General features: G+C 49.6%; 1 protein-coding gene across 1 annotated transcript in view; it reads left to right on the top strand.

The window, feature by feature from the left end:
- The window catches only part of LOC146019893 (uncharacterized), a 77,238-nt gene extending 57,274 nt beyond the window's left edge, over positions 1–19,964 (top strand). Inside the window, exons 13-17 of the mRNA XM_083152528.1 lie at positions 214–579; positions 8,084–8,365; positions 9,094–9,459; positions 12,806–12,910; positions 18,637–19,964. Coding sequence (XP_083008654.1) covers positions 214–579; positions 8,084–8,365; positions 9,094–9,459; positions 12,806–12,910; positions 18,637–18,725 — 1,208 coding nt within the window. The 3' untranslated portion in view covers positions 18,726–19,964. The remainder of the gene's footprint in view (positions 1–213; positions 580–8,083; positions 8,366–9,093; positions 9,460–12,805; positions 12,911–18,636) is intronic.
- The last annotated feature ends 1,183 nt before the right edge of the window (positions 19,965–21,147 follow it).

The raw sequence follows: 21,147 nt of genomic DNA on the forward strand, positions 1-21,147 counted from the left end.
AAAGCCCAAGTGTAACCTGCACAGAGACTGGATTATAACCAGACACATGGGAGACACATACCCAACATTTACTGTGACAGTCCATTGATGCAACAGCAACATTATAAAAATATTCCTGTTACTGCAGTAAGAATGGTCGGTATTAGTTACTGTAGCTCTGTCCTATGTAATATCTGAGCCTGTCAGGATAATCGATACATCATTATTTTACAGACTTCCCCTGGCGCCCGCACCTCAGTGATATTGATGCATCTGCCCTAATCCTGGGCACTTTATCTGAGCTACGGTGTAACATCTCCGGATATTTCCCAGATGCCCTGACTGTGACCTGGCATAAGAAGGAGAAATGGGCTGGGACATATAATCCTTTATCTGCTGGTGGTCAGTGTAAGATGTCAGTCACCCCATCCCAGATACAGCCGGATTACACCTACTCCTGTACAGCCAGCCTGGTGCTCACCCCAACAGAGGGAGACCGAGGGTCAGAATTCCTCTGCAGAGTGGAACATCCCTGGCTGGAGCGGCCAATAGGGAAAAGCTCAGGAGCGCTGCAGGTGAAGGAACTGCCAACACCCGCAGGTAAGTAGGGCTGTGTCAGTGCTGGGAGATGGGCCTGCACATGATATAATAATGGTGCTGTGACCACAACTTACAGTCAGGGGTAATGTAGTAATGGGGGATTCTGTCCAGCAGCTTCTAATCTATAATATAAAGTTGGGAGTTTCCCCTACTAGATATTACTGACAGCTCCTGGGCACTAGACCTGGCAGTGTACTATGCATTATCCACCATAGATCTGGGGTCTGCTGTATTCTACACACCAGGTGCTGGAGGTTTTACATATTCTAGGTCACTGAGACTGTAGGTCTGCTGTATACTATTTAATGACAGAATGCAGGTTGTATACTAGCCACCAATAACAGGATGCAAGATGTGCACCAGCCACCAATAACAGGATGCAAGATGTGCACTAGCCACCAATGACAGGATGAAGTGTGCACTAGCCACTAATGACATGATATAGGTTGTGCACTAGCCACCAATGACAGGATGCAAGATGTGCACTAGCCACTAATGACAGGATATAGGTTGTGCACTAACGACCAATGACGGGATGCAAGATGTGCAGTAGCCACCAATGACAGGATATAGGTTGTGCAGTAGCCACCAATGACAGGATATAACATGTGCACTAGCCACCAATGACAGGATATAGGTTGTGCACTAGACACCAATGACAGGGTATAAGATGTGCACTAGCCACCAATGACAGGGTATAAGATGTGCACTAGCCACCAATGGCAGGGTATAAGATGTGCACTAGCCACCAATGGCAGGATATAGTTTGTGCACTAGCCACCAATGACAGGATATAAGATGTGCACTGCCACCAATGACAGGGTATAAGATGTGCACTAGCCACCAATAACCGGATGCAAGATGTGCACTAGCCACCAATAACAGGATGCAAGATGTGCACTAGCCACCAATGACAGGATGCTAGGTGTGCACTAGCCACTAATGACATGATATAGGTTGTGCACTAGCCACCAATGACAGGATGCAAGATGTGCACTAGCCACTAATGACAGGATATAGGTTGTGCACTAACGACCAATGACAGGATGCAAGATGTGCACTAGCCACCAATGACAGGATATAGGTTGTGCACTAGCCACCAATGACAGGATACACCAATGACAGGGTATAAGCTGTGCACTAGCCACCAATGACAGGGTATAAGATGTGCACTAGCCACCAATGACAGGGTATAAGATGTGCACTAGCCACCAATGACAGGGTATAAGATGTGCACTAGCCACCAATGACAGGGTATAAGATGTGCACTAGCCACCAATGACAGGGTATAAGATGTGCACTAGCCACCAATGACAGGGTATAAGATGTGCACTAGCCACCAATGACAGGGTATAAGATGTGCACTAGCCACCAATGACAGGGTATAAGATGTGCACTAGCCACCAATGACAGGGTATAAGATGTGCACTAGCCACCAATGACAGGGTATAAGATGTGCACTAGCCACCAATGACAGGGTATAAGATGTGCACTAGCCACCAATGGCAGGATATAGTTTGTGCACTAGCCACCAATGACAGGATATAAGATGTGCACTAGCCACCAATGACAGGATAAAGGTTGTGCACTAGCCACCAATGACAGGATGCTAGATGTGCACTAGCCACCAATGACAGGATATAGGTTGTGCACTAGCCACCAATGACAGGATATAAGATGTGCACTAGCCACCAATGACAGGATAAAGGTTGTGCACTAGCCACCAATGACAGGATGCTAGATGTGCACTAGCCACCAATGACAGGATATAGGTTGTGCACTAGCCACCAATGACAGGATGCTAGATGTGCACTAGCCACCAATGACAGGATATAGGTTGTGCACTAGCCATCCTATTCAAAGGCCAACAAAATGTGGTGTAATGGAGAAATCCTCCCATTTGGACAAAGATATGCAGGAAAGCATATACATATTATACACATATAATTGTGTGTGCGGTAGGGGGTCAGAGACCACCCATGGGGAGTCACAGGGAGATACATTATGTACACACAGAAAACTGCAACACCCTCTGCTCTGCTTCCACATGGGGCCTGGCTGGCAGCATCTTAATGTACAAAGGGGGATATTCTGGTTGATTCATCCACGAAACCCCGCCTTGTGAATGCCCGGCCGCCCGTTCCCCCTCACAGCGTGGGTAAGCCCACACAGGCTGCGAATGGATGTTTAACATAAACCCCCATTCGCTTGCTGCAGGGAACACCCACATCTATTCATGGTTGCCGACTGCCCGCGGCTGGGTATCTGTCGGGCGCCGGATGGCGGTCCAACAGTGGGGATCCCGACCGTCAGTATCATCCTGACGTTGGGATCCTGACTGCCGGTGCTCCGACAGGGGCTATTCTCCCTTGTGGGGGTCCATGACCCCCATAGAGGGAGAATAGAAGCTGCGCTTGCCGCACTATATAAAATCAACTCCACGCCAACGTGGATAGTGGGGGTATGAAAAGGTCGGAGGACGCGTACCGCCGCCCCTCGCGGGCTCGCTGTACTCGCCACGCTTCGGGTTGGCGTTGATAGTGGGGTGGCGTTAACTATGGGGGGGGGGGGGGGCATTTGACATAGTAATTACCCATCAGGGTGGGTATACAATCTAAAATCGGGTCTGGGGGGCCATTTACCATTGGGTACTCTGTAAAATCGGGTCCATCGCATCGGTCACATCCCATGCCATTATAATGGCATGCGATGCGACCGATTTTAAAAGGTATGGGGGGGGGCATTTTACATTGAATACAAAAAAAAATCGGGTCGGTCGCATCGCATGCCATTATAATGGCATGCGATCGATTTTAAAATTGTAAGGAAGGGTCTTTAAAGCCCAAAATCGGTTCGGTCTGGTCCCATCGCATTAGGGTATGCAATAGAACCCGACGGCCGCCGTGCTAGGAAACAAGTACCCTTGTTCCTGTTAGCTCAAGCTATTGGTTTCCCTTATAGAACAAGACCAACCAGACAGCGGCTCCTTTACTCCCTCTATGGCAGAGATTTCATTATGTACACAGTGGGACCGAACCTGGCAAGATAGTGAAAGGGAAGATGGCCGTATAAGGATGACAGAAGCTGGTGGTATAGGGATGGCAGAAGATGGCAGTAGAGTGATGGCAGAAGCTGGCAGTATAGGGATGGCGGAAGCTGGTAGTATAGGGATGGCGGAAGCTGGTAGTATAGGGATGGCGGAAGCTGGTAGTATAGGGATGGCGGAAGCTGGTAGTATAGGGATGGCGGAAGCTGGTAGTATAGGGATGGCGGAAGTTTGTAGTATAGGGATGGCGGAAGCTGGTGGTATAGGGATGGCGGAAGTTGGTGGTATAGGGATGGCGGAAGCTGGTGGTATAGGGATGGTGGAAGCTGGTGGTATAGGGATGGCGGAAGCTGGTGGTATAGGGATGGCGGAAGCTGGTGGTATAGGGATGGCGGAAGCTGGTGGTATAGGGATGGCGGAAGCTGGTGGTATAGGGATGGCGTAAGCTGGTGGTATAGGGATGGCGTAAGCTGGTGGTAGAGCGATGGTGGAATAGTGGAAGTAATGAAATGCTTCTATGGATCATAATATTCTTCCACCCGGGCTGTCCCAAACGAGTCAACGATAGACAAAGCCATCAATCCCCTAACCCCTCTATCCCTTCTTCTTGTTACTGGGACACCATGGGTGACATTTAATAGGATGCAATTTTATCGCATTTTCTGAAATTGCACCAAATCGCACTTTTTAAAATCAATTTTTTTTGCAGTGAATTTGCATATTTTATGAGATGCTAATTCGAGGTAAAATGTGCGATATGGTGTGATTTTTAGTCATGAAAATGACATTTTGAGGACACGTGCGATTTTGTGTTTTAAAATGTTGTGGGGTCCCCCTCCTGAGCATAACCAGCCCCGGGCTCATTGAGCCGGACCTGGTTCCAAAAATATGGGGACAAAAAGCGTAGGGGTCCCCTGTACTTCTGAAAGCAGCACTGGACTCTTGGACCGGTCCTGGTTCCAAAAATATGGGGGACAAAAATCTGGTGGTCCCCTGTATTTTGGAACCCGCACCGGGCTCCAAAAGGCCGTGGTGTCATGCCACAGCTGGGGCACACGTATCATGCTCACCATGGCTGGTCAGCCCTGGACGGGGTACCTCGGGGAGTGGGAACCCCCCCCAATAAAGGGGTCACCCCCAGGCTTCACCCTTCCAGGGCTGAAGCCCGGGGCTGTCCCTGGACTTAGCCCTGATTGGCTGAAAGCATCTCCATGGAGATGCATAGCACAGCCCTAATTAGGTGAAAGCGTCTCCATGGAGACGCATAGAGCCAACCACGCTAACTGCTTGTATTGCGTTGTGACAGCGGCGGCGCATACAAGCTGTCAGTAGCGACGGAGGCAGCCGGCTCACCGCACAGTCAGTGCAGGTTGAGCTGCTGCATGGGGACACAGACAACACTGGAGCCTGGAGTTGTAATATACTGTAAGTTTCACTGTGTCTGTGTTTTTTTTCAACATTCTTTTTAAAGGTGGACTAAAAGTCCAAGGGGGCCCATTAATGCCCCACATGCTGGGACTTGTGGTTCACCCAGTCCCAGCATGTGGGAGAGGCCTGCTGGGACTTGTAGTTTGCCTGTAAAAAGCAATGTATTTTTTTTTTTTTACTTTTACACCACGTATCAGCCCGGCGTCCACCACCCACGGATGCCGGAGACAACCTTTCAGGGCTGACCAGCCACGGTGAGCATGATACGGCTGGGAGACCTTATGTAAAAATTGTCCCCCGGCTGTGGCATGACACCACAGGCTGTTGGAGCACGGTGCTGGTTCCAAAATATGGGGGACCCCCATTTTTTTATTCCCTGTATTTTTGGAACCAGGACCGGTCCAAAAGTCCAGGGCTGGTTTCAGAAACAAGGGGGACCTCTACGCTTATTTTCCCCCTCCATATTTTTGGATCAATGAGCCTGGGGCTGGTTCTGCTCAGGAGGGGACCCCACAACATTTTTTTTTTACATTTTAAATTTGATTTACATAATTAAATTTTTTAAGATAAAACCATGCACATATCTCACTGGTCTGTGCGTGGTTCTGTCAAATTATCAGTCAGAACCTGGTGTATTTTTTTTTGCAATTTTTAGTAACATTTTCCCAAAATCGCATCTCATTAAATTTGCGAGTTGTATACTTTATAATGGGAAAACATCTGGATGCTAATTAAAGTGTTACTAAAGATCGCCAGATCAGAATATGGGAATTTGCGGCAAAAAGTGTGATTTTATTTTTCCCGCAAATCGCATCCTACAAAAAAAACGTACAAAAACGTCTGTTTTTGCAAAGAAATTGCAATAAAAAAATCGATTCCTAATAAATGTCACCCCATAGATCTACCTCAAATCCCATAATCTCTACAACAAAATGTGATAGCCCCAATTCTAGATACAGAGGTTGCTTGAGCTGTTGGTAAATTGAAACTTGCTAAGGCCCCGGGCCCTGATGGCTACTCTAATGAATTTTACAAGGTTATGGGCAATCAGATTTATCAGACATTGGCAGCCTGTTTTAATTTTATTATAGAAACAGGTATATTACCTCTACACTTTTCGGATGCTATTATAATAGTTTTACCTAAACCAGGCCGAGATCTTAATCTCCCAGGATCTTTCAGGCCAATTTCTCTGCTTATTATCGATTATAACATTTTTACAAAAATTTTGGCAGAGAGATTGGAACCGATTTTACCTGTAATCATCCATAAGAACCAGACTGGTTTTGTCACTGGGAGACATTCTTTTATCAATGTTCGCAGGGTATTGGCCCCTATACAGCATTCTAGCCATTTCTCTGGGCCCAACAGTGCACCAAATATGGTGCTTGCGTTGGACGCAGAGAAAGCTCTTGATTCAGTCTTATGGTCACACTTGTTTCAAACATTACAAAAATTTGGTTTCCCCCCGGGTTTTATAAAAATAATTTGCATGTTTTATACATCCCCCTAAATCGGACCTAGCCTGCTATGGGTTATATTCATCGTCAAGGTTGTCCACTGTCCCCCCCTTTTATTTGAAGTAGCCATTGAACCTTCAGCTGTGGCGATTCGCACCTCTCCCTTAATACATGGGGTTAAAATCGGTACAGAAGAGTTAAAAATTGCTCGATTTGCTGATGACACATTCATTTTTATTTAGAACCCATCACATACTTTTCCAGCCCTATTAAAATTCGTTGACTCGTTCGGGAAGGTATTTGGCTACAAAATAATCAGAATTATTAATACTTGGGAAATATCCTAATACTTTGAGCTTAACAGATGTCCCTGTCGCCCTTTCTACTTCTCATGTCAAATATCTAGATACAGTATACAGATAAGTGCAGACCTATCCAGTTATACACTCTGAACTGCTCTTCCCTGTTTGAGTAAACGTATGTTTTTGATGTGTATTTGCTCAAATTATTGTATACAAAATAACTGAAAGGCCTTTGTTAATGTTGATATATACTAATGATATGATTATGTTGTATCTGCATTTCATAGTCAAATGCCTTTGTGCTCAATTTTATAAAAATCATAAAAAAAATGTTTTGTTTTTTTTAAACCAGCACCAGACTTATCGGCCGATCCTGTTTCCCAAAATACAGGGGTCAAAAGGAATAGGGGTCCCTGTATTTTGGGAACCAGGGCTGTCCCTTGAGGCTGGTACCGGTTTTAAAAATGACAGGGAAACCCTACTCGGATTGGGTATGGCTCATTGGGTCACCAGCAAGTAGGTTGACACCACTAGGTCGACATGCAGGAAGGTCTACATGGGTTAGGACAACAGGGTGATTAGGTCAACAGGGCCAATAGGTCGACATGGGTAAGGATGACAGTGAAAAGGTCGACACAGTCAACATAAACACTAAAATGTAGCACCGATGCGCTCGCCATGTTTCGGGCACTATTTTATTATCCCACCACGACCTAGTGGATGGTAGGGCATCTAATACCGCCTGTTGGCACGTCAGCTCAAAAAAACAGTAAAAGATCCCATGTCAACATAAACCCATGTCGACCTTCCTGCATGTCGACCTAGTGGTGTCGACCTAAGGCTTGTCGACCTACTTGCTGGTTACCCAAAGACTGTATGCCCTCGGATTGTTTCATGAATTTTTAAAACCAGGACCGGCTCTTTGAGTCCGGGGCTGGTTACGGCCATGGGAACCGCACACCGTGTTTTTTTATTAATTATTTATTTATGACTGACTGATCTGTGCAAGCTGCCGATTCGTATTTGTATTTAGCAGCCGTATATATGGCCACCAAATACGAATAGGAAGGCTACGCCATTGGGCAAATACAAATCCGTAAATAGGGCAGATTAATAAATCTGCCCTTATTACGGATTGTATTTAAATGTAAATATGGCTGAAGCCGGTAATACGAATTTGTACCCCAGTGCACAGTATGATAACAGTATTGTAATATACTTATTGTATGATAATGATGACATTATTATGTTCCCCTATTCATATATAGTGGCCCCGGAGGTGATAGAGCCTGTGAGATTCTCTCTCTGTGGCCCCGGCCAGGTGCTGGGCTCTCTGACACTGAGGAGGTTCTACCCCGGCAGCATTACAGTTACATGGACCAGTGGAGACAAAGAAATAACAGTCAGCAAACCAACAGTATCTAGCAATGGGGAAACATTTGATGCTACAAGTGTGTGCAGACTTCCCCGGGGTTTCCAGCCTCCTGTGTGTGTGACGTGGGAGCAGGAATCTCTGCCGCAGCCTCAAAGCATGATGCTGACCTCTACAGGTAACAATGTGTAACTGCACTGCGAATTCCATTTACTAAGCTGGAAGCAGAGCATATACCCTGTAAGACACAGCCCTCCATAGAGAGTGCCCCATGTGAAGCAGCTAGGTGGGGGATCCTTGTTTGGGACCACCTAGGTCACCAGTGTTCTGTACAGATATGAGGTGATGATTGTATTGGGGGTGGGATGTAGTGAGTACGGCGCCTGATAAGATACAATGGCCCCTACTAGGATCAGCATTCTCCGCAGCCCCTCCCCTGGTGCAGGACACGCAGATGTGATTGTTAGTGTGCTACCGATGTTAGGTTCTCTGCCGTTCCTGCAACATCACATCAGTGACTGTCAGTCCGCTGATGTTTGGGGGCGGGGAGGGGGCGGAGATGGGCTTTGTTTGGAAAGACAGAGGTGTGATGCCACCATTTACAGGGAGGGAACACGGCAGGGATCAGAGATTTCATTGCCTCTGTGTTGGGTAGCCAGCCCTAAATGTAAAGCAAGAAAGAATAAGCTATCAGAGCCTGCTATAGAGGCAGCAGAGGGTGAGCCACCCTGGGTACATGCTGAGGGCATTGCCCCTACCCTTCCTTGGAGGACATAGGGCCTAAATCAGACCTGAACGCAGGACACATTTGTTCTCAAAATGAGCAAAACCATGTGCACAAGATTCATGTTATTGTACATGTAATGCTCTGTGTTATATATCACTAATTAATTGATTCTTCTGCAGACTTCCCCTGGCGCCCGCACGTCGGTGATATTGATGCATCTGGTCTAATCCGGGACACTGTATCTGAGCTACGGTGTAACATCTCCGAGTATTTCCCAAGTGCTCTGACTGTGACCTGGCATAAGAAGGAGAAAGGAGCTGGGATATATATTCCTTTATCTGCTGGTGGTCAGTATAAGATGTCAGTCACCCCGTCCCGGATACAGGCGGATAACACCTACTCCTGTACATCCAGCCTGGTGCTCACTCCAACACTGGGAGACCGAGGGTCAGAATTCCTCTGCAAAGTGGAACATCCCAGCCTGGAGCGGCCAATAGAGAGAAGCTCAGGAGCGCTAGAGGTGAAGGAACAGCCAGCACCCGCAGGTGAGTATTAGGAGAACACAGAGAACTGTAATTCTATGGGACAGATTAAGTCTATGTAATTCTATGGAATATCCATTAGTGTAACATTTACTGGAAACCTTTCTCCCCTCAGACAATCTTTATATAAATACACTACAGACCTGTGACGTACATGTAATATGTGATATCACTAATCAGCGTGTGCGATCTTCAGTCACCAGTGGGGCGGCTGCTCCGGTACAAGCTGTTTCTGTATCCCACAACTGTGGGTCACCTCATCCTGTCCCCACTCTGCCCCATCCCTCCCTGCTATGCTTACCCATACAGGAGCAGCTGAATGATACTGGCTGGCTCGCAGCATTAAGAAGAGTCATAACATCTTATAATCAATAGGTGGCACTGTTACACTGGAGTAGATCCCCTGAAATGTATGCTGGCACCTTCCGATTACAGCGGGACTGGAGAATATGCCTCCCAGGGGTCACAGTGTCCCGCAGGTGGGGGATGTAGTTGGGGGGAGCCACTGCTCTGCTCTACAGGGAAGCGGCTTCAGGGGCTTGTGTATGAACCTGGGTGAAGTAGTTCCAGGTGCTGTGTATGAGCCTGGGGGAAGCGGCTTCAGGGGCTGGTGTATGAACCTGGGGGAAGTGGTTACAGGGTGTGCTATAGGAGCCTAGGGAAAATGTTTTGAGGTGCCATGGGGTAGAGTTTACAGGTGCCAGTGTAATAACCTGAGGGAATGGTTCCAGGTGCCAGTGTAGGAGCCTGGGGGAAGTGCTTACAGTTACCAGGAGGAATGGTTCCATTGATGGTGTAGGAGCCTGGAAGAAGTGGTTACAGTTACCGGGAGGAATGGTTCGATTGATGGTGTAGGAGCCTAAATGAAGTTGTTATACCGGGGGAATGGTTCCATTGATTGTGTAGGAGCCTGGGGGAAGTGGTTATACTGGGAGAATGGTTCCATTGACGGTATAGGAGAAAGGGAGAAATATTTCCAGGTGCAGGTATAGGAGCCTGGGGGAAGTGGTTACAGATACTTTAGGGGAATGGTTCCACAGGTGTAGGAGAATGGGAGAAGTATTTCTAGGTGCAGGTATAGGAGCCTGGGGTGAAGTGGTTCCAGGTGGTGGTGTATGAGCCTGGGGGAAATGGTCCCATCGATGGTGTAGGAGCCTGAGGGAAGTGGTTACAGGTGCTGGTGTATGAGCCTGGAGGAAGTAGTCCCAGTTACTGGTGTAGGAGCCTGGGGGAAGTGGTTACAGGTGCTGGTGTATGAGCCTGGAGCAAGTAGTCCCAGGTACTGGTGTAGGAGCCTGGGGGAAGTGGTTACAGGTGCTGGTGTATAAGCCTGGAGGAAGTAGTCCCAGGTACTGGTGTAGGAGCCTGGGGGAAGTGGTTACAGGTGCTGGTGTATGAACCTGGAGGAAGTAGTCCCAGGTACTGGTGTAGGAGCCTGTGGGAAGTAGTCCCATGTGCAGGTATAGGAGCATGGGTGACGTTGTTGTGGTGTATGAGCCTGGGGGAAGTGGTACCAGGTGGTGGTGTATGAGCCTGGGGGAAGTGGTACCAGGTGGTGGTGTAGGAGCCTGGGGGAAGTGGTTCCAGGTGGTGGTGTATGAGCCTGGAGGAAGTAGTCCCAGTTACTGGTGTAGGAGCCTGGGGGAAGTGGTTACAGGTGCTGGTGTATGAGCCTGGAGCAAGTAGTCCCAGGTACTGGTGTAGGAGCCTGGGGGAAGTGGTTACAGGTGCTGGTGTATGAGCCTGGAGGAAGTAGTCCCAGGTCCTGGTGTAGGAGCCTGGGGGAAGTGGTTCCAGGTGGTGGTGTATGAGCCTGGAGGAAGTAGTCCCAGGTACTGGTGTATGAGCCTGGGGGAAGTGGCTCCAGGTGGTGGTGTATGAGCCTGGGGGAAGTGGCTCCAGGTGGTGGTGTATGAGCCTGGGGGAAGTGGTACCAGGTGGTGGTGTATGAGCCTGGGGGAAGTGGCTCCAGGTGGTGGTATAGGAGCCTGGGGGAAGTGGCTCCAGGTGGTGGTGTAGGAGCCTGGGGGAAGTGGCTCCAGGTGGTGGTGTAGGAGCCTGGGGGAAGTGGTACCAGGTGGTGGTGTAGGAGCCTTGGTGAAGTTGTTACAGGTAGTGGTGTAGGAGCCTGAGGAAGTGGTTCCAGGTGGTGGTGTAGGAGACTGGGGGAAGTGGTTCCAGGTGGTGGTGTATGAGCCTGGGGGAAGTGGTTCCAGGTGGTGGTGTATGAGCCTGGGGGAAGTGGTTCCAGGTGGTGGTGTATGAGCCTGGGGGAAGTGGTTCCAGGTGTTGGTGTAGGAGCCTGGGGGAAGTGGTTCCAGGTGGTGGTGTAGGAGCCTGGGGGAAGTGGTTCCAGGTGTTGGTGTATGAGCCTGGAGGAAGTTGTTACAGGTAGTGGTGTAGGAGCCTGGGGGAAGTGGTACCAGGTGGTGGTGTAGGAGCCTGGGGGAAGTGGTACCAGGTGTTGGTGTAGGAGCCTGGGGGAAGTGGTTCCAGGTGGTGGTGTATGAGCCTGGGGGAAGTGGTTCCAGGTGGTGGTGTATGAGCCTGGGGGAAGTGGTACCAGGTGTTGGTGTAGGAGCCTGGGGGAAGTGGTTCCAGGTGGTGGTGTATGAGCCTGGGGGAAGTGGTTCCAGGTGGTGGTGTAGGAGCCTGAGGAAGTGGTTCCAGGTGGTGGTGTAGGAGCCTGGGGGAAGTGGCTCCAGGTGGTGGTGTAGGAGCCTGGGGGAAGTGGTTCCAGGTGGTGGTGTATGAGCCTGGGGGAAGTGGTACCAGGTGGTGGTGTAGGAGCCTGGGGGAAGTGGTTCCAGGTGGTGGTGTATGAGCCTGGGGAAAGTGGTTCCAGGTGGTGGTATAGGAGCCTGAGGAAGTGGCTCCAGGTGGTGGTGTAGGAGCCTTGGTGAAGTTGTTACAGGTAGTGGTGTAGGAGCCTGAGGAAGTGGTTCCAGGTGGTGGTATAGGAGCCTGAGGAAGTGGTTCCAGGTGGTGGTGTAGGAGCCTGGGGAAAGTGGTTTCAGGTGGTGGTGTAGGAGCCTGGGGGAAGTGGTTCCAGGTGGTGGTATAGGAGCCTGAGGAAGTGGTTCCAGGTGGTGGTATAGGAGCCTGAGGAAGTGGTTCCAGGTGGTGGTATAGGAGCCTGAGGAAAGTGGTTCCAGGTGGTGGTGTAGGAGCCTGGGGAAAGTGGTTCCAGGTGGTGGTATAGGAGCCTGGGGGAAGTTGTTATATTTGCCAGTGATTGGCTGGTACTTTATCTTCATCCACTTTATCTCTCTCCTAGGCGTAGTACATAGATCCCTTAGTGTTGTTACCTGTTCAGCTGTTACTGATGCTACTTTTCTTAATGTTTCAGTTCAAGAGTCCCAGAAAGATGTAGGGGGCTCTCAGCAGAAAGCCGACGGGTCTAGTGTGAATGATCCTGTATCGCACAGCGAGGATGAGCAACAATCCACAAATGGTAAGTTATTATAGTGCATTGATGAGTCTGGCTGGGCCCAGGTACTTTTCATGGGTGTGACCATACATAGGAAGCGTGGACATGCACTATTATAACAAAATACAGGAAAATAGCACTTTAAGCCCCTCCCAGACTCCCTGCAGCCCGCACACAGCAGCATGTTGAGAAGAGCTACTGCAGCTGTTGTTGCCAGGTAACAGAGAGCCCCACTGGTCCCCTCCATCAGATCTGGGCCTGGTTAATTATTAACCCCCCCCCCCCTTGGTTAAACAGTCCGTATGACCTGCTATTGAGCTCAGTGCCTCCAAGATCATGCCCTGTACCTGTTACCAGGCACAGTTATGGTCCATAATAAGTGGTCCATGTAAAATTAGCCAAAATCAGCCAGGAGGTGTTGCAGCAGCTTGGCCACTAATACTATGAAGAAGAGCTTCCCGAGGTCGGTGTAGGACCCTGGGGGAAGTGGTTCCAGGCACAGGAGTAGGACCCTGGGGGAAGTGGTTCCAGGCACAGGAGTAGGACCCTGGGGGAAGTGGTTCCAGGCACAGGAGTAGGACCCTGGGGGAAGTGGTTCCAGGCACAGGAGTAGGACCCTGGGGGAAGTGGTTCCAGGCACAGGAGTAGGACCCTGGGGGAAGTGGTTCCAGGCACAGGAGTAGGACCCTGGGGGAAGTGGTTCCAGGCACAGGAGTAGGAGCCTGGGGGAAGTGGTTCCAGGCACAGGTGTAGGACCCTGGGGGAAGTGGTTCCAGGCACAGGAGTAGGACCCTGGGGGAAGTGGTTCCAGGCACAGGAGTAGGACCCTGGGGGAAGTGGTTCCAGGCACAGGAGTAGGAGCCTGGGGGAAGTGGTTCCAGGCACAGGAGTAGGAGCCTGGGGGAAGTGATTCCAGGCACAGGTGTAGGACCCTGGGGGAAGTGGTTCCAGGCACAGGAGTAGGACCTTGGGGGAAGTGGTTCCAGGCACAGGAGTAGGACCCTGGGGGAAGTGGTTCCAGGCACAGGAGTAGGACCCTGGGGGAAGTGGTTCCAGGCACAGGAGTAGGAGCCTGGGGGAAGTGGTTCCAGGCACAGGAGTAGGAGCCTGGGGGAAGTGGTTCCAGGCACAGGAGTAGGAGTCTGGGGGAAATGGTTCCAGGCACAGGAGTAGGACCCTGGGGAAGTGGTTCCAGACACAGGAGTAGGAGCCTGGGGGAAGTGGTTCCAGGCACAGGAGTAGGAGCCTGGGAGAAGTGGTTCCAGGTACAAGAGTAGGAGCCTGGGGGAAGTGGTTCCAGGCACAGGAGTAGGAGCCTGGGGGAAGTGGTTCCAGGTACAAGAGTAGGAGCCTGGGGGAAGTGGTTCCAGGCACAGGAGTAGGAGCCTGGGGGAAGTGGTTCCAGGCACAGGAGTAGGACCCTGGGGGAAGTGGTTCCAGGCACAGGTGTAGGAGCCTGGGGGAAGTGGTTCCAGGCACAGGAGTAGGAGCCTGGGGGAAGTGGTTCCAGGCACAGGAGTAGGAGCCTGGGGGAAGTGGTTCCAGGCACAGGAGTAGGACCCTGGGGGAAGTGGTTCCAGGCACAAGAGTAGGACCCTGGGGGAAGTGGTTCCAGGCACAGGAGTAGGAGCCTGGGGGAAGTGGTTCCAGGCACAGGAGTAGGACCCTGGGGGAAGTGGTTCCAGGCACAGGAGTAGGACCCTGGGGGAAGTGGTTCCAGGCACAGGAGTAGGACCCTGGGGGAAGTGGTTCCAGGCACAGGAGTAGGAGCCTGGGGGAAGTGGTTCCAGGCACAGGAGTAGGACCCTGGGGGAAGTGGTTCCAGACACAGGAGTAGGAGCCTGGGGGAAGTGGTTCCAGGCACAGGAGTAGGAGACTGGGGAAAGTGGTTCCAGGCACAGGTGTAGGAGCCTGGGGGAAGTGGTTCCAGGCACAGGAGTAGGAGCCTGGGGGAAGTGGTTCCAGGCACAGGAGTAGGAGCCTGGGGGAAGTGGTTCCAGACACAGGAGTAGGACCCTGGGGGAAGTGGTTCCAGACACAGGAGTAGGACCCTGGGGGAAGTGGTTCCAGGCACAGGAGTAGGACCCTGGGGGAAGTGGTTCCAGGCACAGGAGTAGGAGCCTGGGGGAAGTGGTTCCAGGCACAGGAGTAGGAGCCTGGGGGAAGTGGTTCCAGGCACAGGAGTAGGAGCCTGGGGGAAGTGGTTCCAGGCACAGGAGTAGGAGCCTGGGGGAAGTGGTTCCAGGTACAAGAGTAGGAGCCTCGGGGAAATGGTTACAGTTTTTGGTATGGGAGCCTAGTAGAAGTGGTTACAGGTTCCAATGTAGGAGCCTAGGGGTAGAGGTTCCAGGTATAAGAGCCTGGGGGAAGTGGTTCCAGGTGCCAGTGTAGGAGCCTGAGGGGAAGTGGTTACATTGGCTGGTGTAGGAGCCTATGGGAAGTGGTTACAGAGTTTGGTGTAGGAGCCTAGGGAAAGTGTTTTGAGGTGCCATGGTTGGAGCCTAGGGGTAGAGGTTACAAATGTCAGTTAATAGCCTGGGAGAAAAGGTTCCAGGTGTAGGGTCTGGGGGAAAGTGTTCCAGGTGCCAGTGTAACAAACTTCTGGGGTAAGTGTTTCCAGGTTATGGTGTAGAAGCCCATTAATGGTGTAGGAGAGTTGAAGAAGTAGTTCCACGTTCTGGTGTATGAGCCTAGGGGAAGTGGTTCCTGGTGGTGGTGTAGGAGCCTGAGGTAAGCGGTTCCAGGTAATGGTGTAGAATCCTGGGGGAATGGTTCCATTAATGGTGTAGGAGAGTGGAAAAAGTAGTTCCAGGTGCTGGTGTATGAGCCTGAGGGAAGCGGTTCCAGGTAATGGTGTAGAATCTTGGGGAAATGGGGAAAGTAGTTCCAGGTGCTGGTGTATGAGCCTGGGGTAAGCGGTAGTTCCAGCGGAAGGTGTAGGAGCCTGCGCATGCGTACCATACTTATCACACATGTGCAAGGAAAAACAGCAACAGAAATTGGGAATGGATCATCAAGGCAAAGTGGTCGGAGGTTGATTGACAGGAAGCCGGCATTTGTGGGTGGTAATCGTCCGTTTTCTGGGAGTGTCAGAAAAACCGCAGGCGTGCCCAGGCATTTATAGGGAGGGTCTGAGACATCAGCGATGGCCACTCCCACCCTGTTTCAGTCGCAGATTAGTGACAGTCTCAGACCTACTCACATTTGCACAGACGGCAAAAACTGGTCGATGATTTGGGAATTGCGAATGGATTGTGAGTAGGGAATTTATTCTCAAAATAGACAAAACCATACTGTGCTGCAGGTGGGGCAGATGTAACATGTGCAGAAAGAGTAAGATTTGGGGGGAGTTATATTGTTTTTGTGCAGAATAAATACTGGCTGCTTTATTCTTACACTGCAATTCAGATTTCAGTTTGAAGTACAAACCCCACCGAAATCTAACTCTCTGCACGTTACATCTGCCCCACCTGCAGTGCACAGGAATTTGCCCATTTTGCAAACAAATTTGCCCAGCGATCAGGTCAGAATAAGGCCTAAAGAACACTACACAACGCAGAGTTCTGGTGAAATAAAACTGTTTATTGTTTTAACTGTAAAATGTATTGTGAAAGTATCTATTAGTCTCAGCAGTGGATAAATTCTTAACACAATCCCCCGCGTCAACTCATCCTCAAGGTGCCCACACACGGTGCGATTATCCCGTGTGATGTGAACTAAATGCAACTTAATTTAAAATCGCAATGCGATGCGCACTCCTGCATAATCCATATCGCAAGGCAAAAGAGTATGTGCAGGCAGGGGGGTATTTTTTAACTAGATCCCATGTACCCTGTAAATTACTATTATCGTATAGTCAACAATCGGGTGCAGTTCAAATCTGGTACAGTACAAATTGTATGGCTCAAATAGCACCTCGCACACATCTCACCATGGGGGTGATTCTGGTTGGTTTGCGCTGCAGGTGGGTCAGATGTGACATGTGCAGAGAGAGTTACATTTGGGTGGGGTGTGTTCAAACTGATATCTATATTGCAGTGTAAAGGTGCGTACACACCTACAGATTTTCTGTCTGATCTATCTGGTGGGAACAAAAACCTGGAAATGTATGGGAGCATATGACAATCATAAATTTCTACCCAAACGCAGGAAAACAGAAAAAAAAAATTTGCTTTGATAAATTAGTTATATCAGAACGATTTAAACAAAATGTCTGACTGATCTCTGTCTGTTTTCAAGTGTTTGGGAACAATTTTTTGATTGTCAGTTTATCCCATACATTTCCAGGTTTTTGTTCCCACCAGATAGATCAGACAGAAAATCTGTACGTGTGTACGCACCTTAAGAATAAAGTAGCCAGTATTTACCCTGCACAGAAACAATATATCACCCAAATGTAACTCTCTGCACATGTTACATCTGCCCCACCTGGAATGCAGCATGGTTCAAACCAATCAGAATCACCCCCCATGTGTGGAGATTCCGTGGCCGGTTTGTTATCCAGATAATACCAACACCAGGTAAAAGAAGTTCTCACCTGGGTATTACATATTACTCATAGGCCCAGTATTCAATGCCTCTGATTCTCCATATTTTCTGGGGAATCAGTCAATTCGCCGGGTTTACAGGGAATTTTCTCACTGGAAAAACAATTTGCCCTATTCAATGGACACAATTCTCTGCAAATGAAGAGCGAATGTCTGGCGATTCTCTGTTTGTGATTCTCCGCGATTCGCCAGTGGTTTTCAATGGGGTTTTTAGTGGAATTCGCCGAGTGTGTATTCAATGCTGAAGTGGAGAACTGCTTTATCCAGTGATTTTCCCCGGATTCTCCATTTTACATTCGTCATCTTTTTCTGGAGAACTGGAATGTGATCTTTGAAAATAAAGCGTTTTTTTATTTCGGTGGCAAAAAATCAGATTTTTGTTTTCTGTGAATGGCATGCTATTTTTATTCATGTGCTTGCAGCAAATGAATATATTTTAATTTTTTTTATTTTTTTAACACAATATTATTATAATTTTTTTTACACATTCACCAGCAGGGGGCCGAGCCGGGAGCCGCTCATTAATATTCATATATTCACTGCACACTCGTCCCGATCATTACACATGCACAATCGGGACCAGTGTGTAGCGGCTCCCTAACACAGCCCCCTGCCAGCTGTGGGGGGCTCTCCCTGTGTCCCCCACAGCCCACCAACACCCCCACAGTGTCCGGCGCAGGCAGGGAGGCTTCCATCTCCCTGCCTGCAGCCATCCCCCAGCTCCCCGGCGGCATTCGCCAGGGGGGGGGTTAAAATTCGCCGCCAGGGGCAGAGAGCCCCTGAGGCGTTGAATAGGGAGAACGGGCGGCTGCCCGGCGAATCTCCCTAAAGTGCAGCGAATCCTACACAGGATTCGCTGCAGCTCCCCATAGAAAGCATTGAATACCTGCCAAACAAACTATGCACGCCTCATTGTGAGTATAAGCAGGGATGGACATCTGGGTACAGGGGAAACCACCTAGGGCCCCACTGCCTGGGTGGGGCCCCCTCCACTAGGGATCAGGTTACAGACTGATACATTGTACATGTGTTATATTATACTGCACAGGACTATGGTGTATTATGTACAGGGCATTGCTGTTATTTGCCTGATACAGTATCATGTATGCACTAGCAGTATATGATATGTATATTCCTTAGAGGTACAGACAGTGTCCGGCTCTGCTACAGCTACTTACACCGCTCTCCCTCTTCTCCCCACAGCGGATCAGGCAGTGAATAACTCTACAACCTGCTCTGCAGCGTCTCACAGCAGCTATAACTCACAGGAGAACCGGCGATATCAGATATAACAAAGGAGACGCTTACTGACACAATGTGTGAAGACTCCCAGTACCCAGACTCCTCTGTGATTGTGCGCCGCGCAGGGACAGATAACTGCTGATGTGTTATTCTAATTACATCCAGAGAAAATGAGTCCTGATACTTATATCCGTCTCCTGAGCACTATGTCATAGATACACTCACCTGCACAGCATTGCACCAGGACCGTATAGCTTGTGGTGTTACTTACCCATATATGGCAGTCTCTGTGCTCTCTGCTTTATACGGTTATGCCGTAGTGGTGATTATATTATACGGTAATGTCGGAGTGATAATGATATTATACGGTAATGTCGGAGTGATAATGATATTATACGGTAATGTCGGAGTGATAATGATAATGTTTGTAACCAAGTTAATAAGAACATAATCAAATACGTTTTAAATACTAAGATTTGGACAAATTTGGCGGCACAGGAAAATCCTCTTAAACGCTCTCTGCACCTGCCGCCCACCCACCATGATAGGAATGACAGGGGGAGGAGCATTCAGTGCCGCACACAGTGTTATATGGTCAGGGGTCTGCCTACAGCTAAAGTGGGGGAGGGGCTGCTTATGCTTTTGGAGTTGGTTAGGATTAATAAATGAAAACATAAGTAACTCCATTAAAAACATAAGTAACTCCATTAAAACCAAATTGTTACCAAGCATCTGTCCCCTTCCCCATTTATCTGAATTATTTTATACCTGGGACTCCGCATTTAAGGTCAATGCATCTATATATAAGCTACAATGTTCCACGACTCAGTATTGATAACCGGGAGCAGGTGAGCGGTGCTGGACACTGGCATCATTGTGGCATGGTGTATCAAGGAACCGTTCTGGTGCGGGCAGCCATAGCTGTTAGGGGTCACAGTGACGACCTTGATGTCACCTGTTACTGCATCTAATTCCCATTTCTGTGCATATACGATATTACTGAACGCCGCATGTGATAAATATCAACCTATCACAGGCTCACTTACCTCAGGATGACGGCAGTAGAAATGTTAAACTTGAGATAAACTCTGGGGTTAAAATTGCGTATTGACTTTTAATTTGTGTCAACATGTTCCACGTCGACGCTAGGCATTATGAACATGCCAATGTGCACTGTGTCGGCATGGAGCATCTGTTGACATGATGCAGTCAAGATCATAATTGACATATCATACAAGCGGTCCCCAAACTTTATTGTACAATTCTTCAATAAAAATATATTACAAACCTGTCCTGTTCCAGGTCTCGTCCTGCACTCCCCATACAGACCTACTCCCTGCCACAGACTCACTCACATGGTGTACCAGTGCCTACTCCCTCCCACAGACTCACTCACACGGTGCACCGGTGCCTACTCCCTGCCACAGACTCACTCACACGGTGTACAAGTGCATACTCCCTGCCACAGACTCACTCACATGGTGTACCAGTGCCTACTCCCTGCCACAGACTCACTCACATGGTGTACAAGTGCCTACACCCTGCCACAGACTCACTCACATGGTGAACCAGCGCCTACACCCTGCCACAGACTCACTCACATGGTGTACCAGTGCCTACTCCCTGCCACAGACTCACTCACATGGTGTACAAGTGCCTACTCCCTGCCACAGACTCACTCACATGGTGAACCAGCACCTACACCCTGCCACAGACTCACTCACATGGTGTACCAGTGCCTACTCCCTGCCACAGACTCACTCACATGGTGAACCAGCACCTACACCCTGCCACAGACTCACTCACATGGTGTACCAGTGCCTACTCTCTCCCACAGGCTCACTCACATGGTGTACCAGTGCCTGCTCCCTGCCACAGACTCACTCACATGGTGTACCAGCGCCTACACCCTGCCACAGACTCACTCACATGGTGTACAAGTGCCTACTCCCTGCCACAGACTCACTCACATGGTGTACAAGTGCCTACTCCCTGCCACAGACTCACTCACATGGTGTACCAGTGCCTACTCCCTGCCACAGACTCACTCACATGGTGTACCAGTGGCTACTCCCTCCCACAGACTCACTCACATGGTGTACCAGTGCCTACACCCTGCCACAGACTCACTCACATGGTGTACCAGTGCCGAATCCATGCCACAGACTCACTCACATGGTGTACCAGTGCCTACACCCTGCCACAGACTCACTCACATGGTTTACCAGTGCCTACACCCTGCCACAGACTCACTCACATGGTGTACAAGTGCCTACACCCTACCACAGACTCACATGGTGTACCAGTGCCTACTCCCTCCCACAGGCTCACTCACATGGTGTACCAGCGCCTACACCCTGCCACAGACTCACTCACATGGTGTACCAGCGCCTACACCCTGCCACAGACTCACTCACATGGTGTACCAGTGCCTACTCCCTGCCACAGACTCACTCACATGGTGTACAAGTG

This window comes from Crinia signifera, chromosome 7 (assembly GCF_055691185.1).
Source record: "Crinia signifera chromosome 7, ASM5569118v1, whole genome shotgun sequence".
Taxonomy (NCBI): Eukaryota; Metazoa; Chordata; class Amphibia; order Anura; family Myobatrachidae; genus Crinia; species Crinia signifera.